Genomic DNA, 3,413 nt, shown 5'->3' with positions numbered 1-3,413 from the left:
AAGTTGCCCGGGCGGGTCCCGAACCCGCGGGCTCAGGCCATCCACTCACCTCGGCCTCCCAAAGTGCTGGGATTACAGGCTGAGCCACCGAGCCCGGCTGGATTTTATTTTTAAAAACTGTCTGGTGTCTCCCTTTCCTTCCCCATTTTCTTGGAGAACTGACTCTCAGCGCTCCTTGGAGAGGCTCTGTCCAGCCTCCAGCTTTTGGGTTTTTCTTTCAGGAGCATTCTGAAAGTGCCCTCCCACCCCCCACCCCTCTTAAGATACACAGGTTGCCTCCAGGCAAGGACTTTCATTTTCATTTCCAAAAAGTGGCGTGGGGCTTCCCCCCTGCCCCACATATACACACATAAGCACCACAGGGAAACCTGGCTGAGTATGTTCTAGAGTTTATCTAGAGGACCAGTTATCAGACCTACTTGGTCTACTTCTCAGACCAGTGATGAAGAAAAGTGCATGTATTAAAACTCACCTCCCTCCAGTGATGACCTCTTGAAGCCTCACTTTTCTTGGCTGTAAAATGGGAGTATAATAATAATAATACCCATCTTGTGGAGTTGTTATAGGATTAAATGAGTTAACACATATCATATGCTTAGAACTTTGCCTAGTACACAGTCCATGCTCAATAAATATCAGATGTTTTTATCGCACCTTCAAATTTGCCCAGAGACAAAGAAGCACACCAACTTGAGATTTCCCAGGACTGGTTTTAATTTAAAAAAAAAAAAAAAAGAGTGGGATTTCTTCCCCCATCAGAAAAGGAACAGCCCAGGCTATGACCCCAGGGGATTCAGTTCAGCATGGGGCCAATCATATTCCAGCCACCAGACCCGGTCATATCATCTCTAGGGGCTAACCCCAGACTCTCCCACTAGCCCCAAGACAAGAGGACGGATATGAGGTTACCCAAGACTGGATGCTGTCTCTCCAAAGTGGCCCAAGCCCCATTCTCTGTACTAGGGGAGCCAGCTGTGTCTTTCCAGGGAGAGTTGGTCCAGCCACCAGGCTCAGTTCAGACACCAGACAACCATCCCAGCCCTAGGGGTCAGCGGCCTGGCCCCGGTGGCCGCTCCAGCGCCTGTGTGCCCACCAGCACGTCCATGAGGTAGTCCAGCTCAGCTTCGTCCAGCTCCGGAGCTTCCTCCTTGCCCGGACCATCCTCAGGGCCGGGCTTGAGGCCCTCAGATGCTGGTGCCCAAAGTTCACTGTCATACATAGAGGTGTCAATGTCCTCAAACAGGCCCTCGAGCCCATCGTCCAGTAGACAGCCAGTGGCTGGGCCTAGCAGGTCCAAGGCACCCAGGCTGGGCGGGGCTCCCCCAATGGTGCGTCCTGGTGGCCCCTCGTCCGCCAGGGGTTGGGGGGCCTGACTCAGGCCCTCGATGTGGCTGAGGTCTTCTAGGAGGCTAGCCATGGAGGCTGAGAGGGCAGCATCCGAGCTTGCCAGAAGGTTATCAGTCACGCTGGGGGCTGCCGGTGGACTGGGCACAGGTGGCAGGGCAGCTGTGGGTGCCATGGATGCCTGGATGCGCCGTAGTGTGTTCACCACCAGCACCAGGTGCCGCAGGTCCGGCTCACTCTGCTGCAGGCTATGGTGGAGCTTGAGAACCGAAAGGTCAAAGAGAGAGTTCGAGGCCACAGCCGGAGGTGCCTGTGCCACTGCTGGGTGGCCAGGATCCAGCCACCAGGCGTTGACTGCCAGAGGTTCCTTCTCCTCCTCCTCTCGCTTGCGCTTCAGACCCTTGCTCAGCATCCTCTGTAGAGAGTGGGGAGTCATTCGGTTATGGAAGACAAGTGTTAAGTTCAAATCCTGGCTTCCTGACAATTGCTGTAGGCATGATCTCAGCCAAGTCACTCAACCTCTCAGCACCTAGCTTTTTTTTTTTTTGAGTTGGGGTCTTACTCTGTTGCCTAGGCTGGTGTGCAGTGGCATGATCATGGCTCACTGCAGCTTTGACCTCCTGGGCTCAGGTGATCCTTCTACCTCAGCCTCCTGAGTAGCTGGGACAACAGGCACGTGCCACCACACCCAGTTAATTATTTTTATTTTCTATAGAGACAGAGCCTTGCTATGTTGCCTATGCTGGTCCCAAACTCCTGAGCTCAAGCAATCCCCCCGCCTCGACCTCCCAAACAGCTGGGATTACAGGCACCTAGCTTTTTTTAAGGAACTTTTAAGATATAGATGACAATAGCATTAACCTCATAAGTTGTTTTAAGGATTAAATGAGATAATAAAAGGCAATTACAACAGTGCTTAGAACACAGTAATTACTCTTATTAATAAGTACCCTTAATAATAACACTATTTCTCCAATGAACCATGTGGAATGGCCAATATTCAACCCTTTTTGTCCTACAAAAGTGACTATTTTGTATAGTTGGATATTTATTGAGTGTCTAGCAGGTATCCCACAAGAAGTAAATAAACACAGGAAGTGTACAGAGAGTGACAGGAAGATATTAAAAGGTCCTGGAGATGGTCAGGGAAGGCTCCTGTAAGGAGATGACCTTGAACCGAGCCCTCAAGCAAGAGAAGAAGTCAGCCATGGAAGAACCAGGGGAAAGCATGCCAGGAAGAGGGAACAACAAGGCAAGGAAAGACCCGGAGGTTGGATGAGCTTGAACTGAAAAAAGACCAGTGTGGATGGCACACAGGAGTGGCATGGTTGGAAACCTGATGGAGGGTGGGGGGCAGGCAGAGGCCAGGTCACAGATGCTCATATATGCAAAGGGGGGGAATTTGGATGTAATGTATGGTGGGCAGTCATCGAGGGGAATAGAGCAGGGAGGGGAGTGGTGCTGTGAGCTGATTAAGTTTCCAGAAGATCCCCCTTGGCTGCTTCGAGGAAGACGGGGGAAGGGAGCAGGAAAAGTGTGGATCTCAGACCCATTCGGCGTCTACTGTGCTCCGGGTGGGCGATAATGATGGTCTGGGCAGAAGCTGGGAGTGGACGTGGAAGGAAGGTGGCCGATTCGGGATTTATTTGGGAGACAGAGTGGACGGGGCTTGCCGGGAAACCCTGATGGGGACGGGACCGATCACTGAAATAAATTTGCGGACCCACACTCTTCACGTGGTGGCCGGGGGAGGGAGGTGCTGGGGCTGGAGTTTTGGACCTCTGGCCCAACCTACTTTCTGGAGCCAGGAAGACTGAAGGGTCCAGTTCGCGGATTGCCTAACAAGACCTCAAGAGTGACCCACCACACTGCTCAAATCTGGGTCTTCGCCCCTGCCTTGCAGACCGGGGAGTCCGGAACCGCAGGAATTCAGCCCCCACCCCCGGCTCCGCCCCCCGGGGCCCGGCGCCCCCTAGCGGTGCCCAGGCCGGCTTCCCCCCGGGAATTCTGGCCCCCTCTGACCCCGGGACCCTTCACAACGCCCGGCTTCCTGGCTGTTGTTCCTGCTC

General features: G+C 53.4%; 1 protein-coding gene across 1 annotated transcript in view; it reads right to left on the bottom strand.

Moving 5' to 3' along the window:
* Positions 1-690: 690 nt before the first annotated feature.
* SERTAD1 (SERTA domain containing 1) overlaps positions 691-3,413 on the bottom strand; it is a 3,049-nt gene continuing 326 nt past the window's right edge. Inside the window, exon 2 of the mRNA XM_008069806.1 lies at positions 691-1,759. Coding sequence (XP_008067997.1) covers positions 1,049-1,756 — 708 coding nt within the window. The 5' untranslated portion in view covers positions 1,757-1,759 and the 3' untranslated portion in view covers positions 691-1,048. The remainder of the gene's footprint in view (positions 1,760-3,413) is intronic.

The sequence above is a fragment of the Carlito syrichta genome, unplaced genomic scaffold (genome assembly GCF_000164805.1).
Source record: "Carlito syrichta isolate Samal-C Ts95f unplaced genomic scaffold, Tarsius_syrichta-2.0.1 Scaffold111498, whole genome shotgun sequence".
Lineage (NCBI taxonomy): Eukaryota > Metazoa > Chordata > Mammalia > Primates > Tarsiidae > Carlito > Carlito syrichta.
Note: the sequence above shows the minus strand (reverse complement) of the source record. Positions and strands in the feature narration are given on the sequence as shown.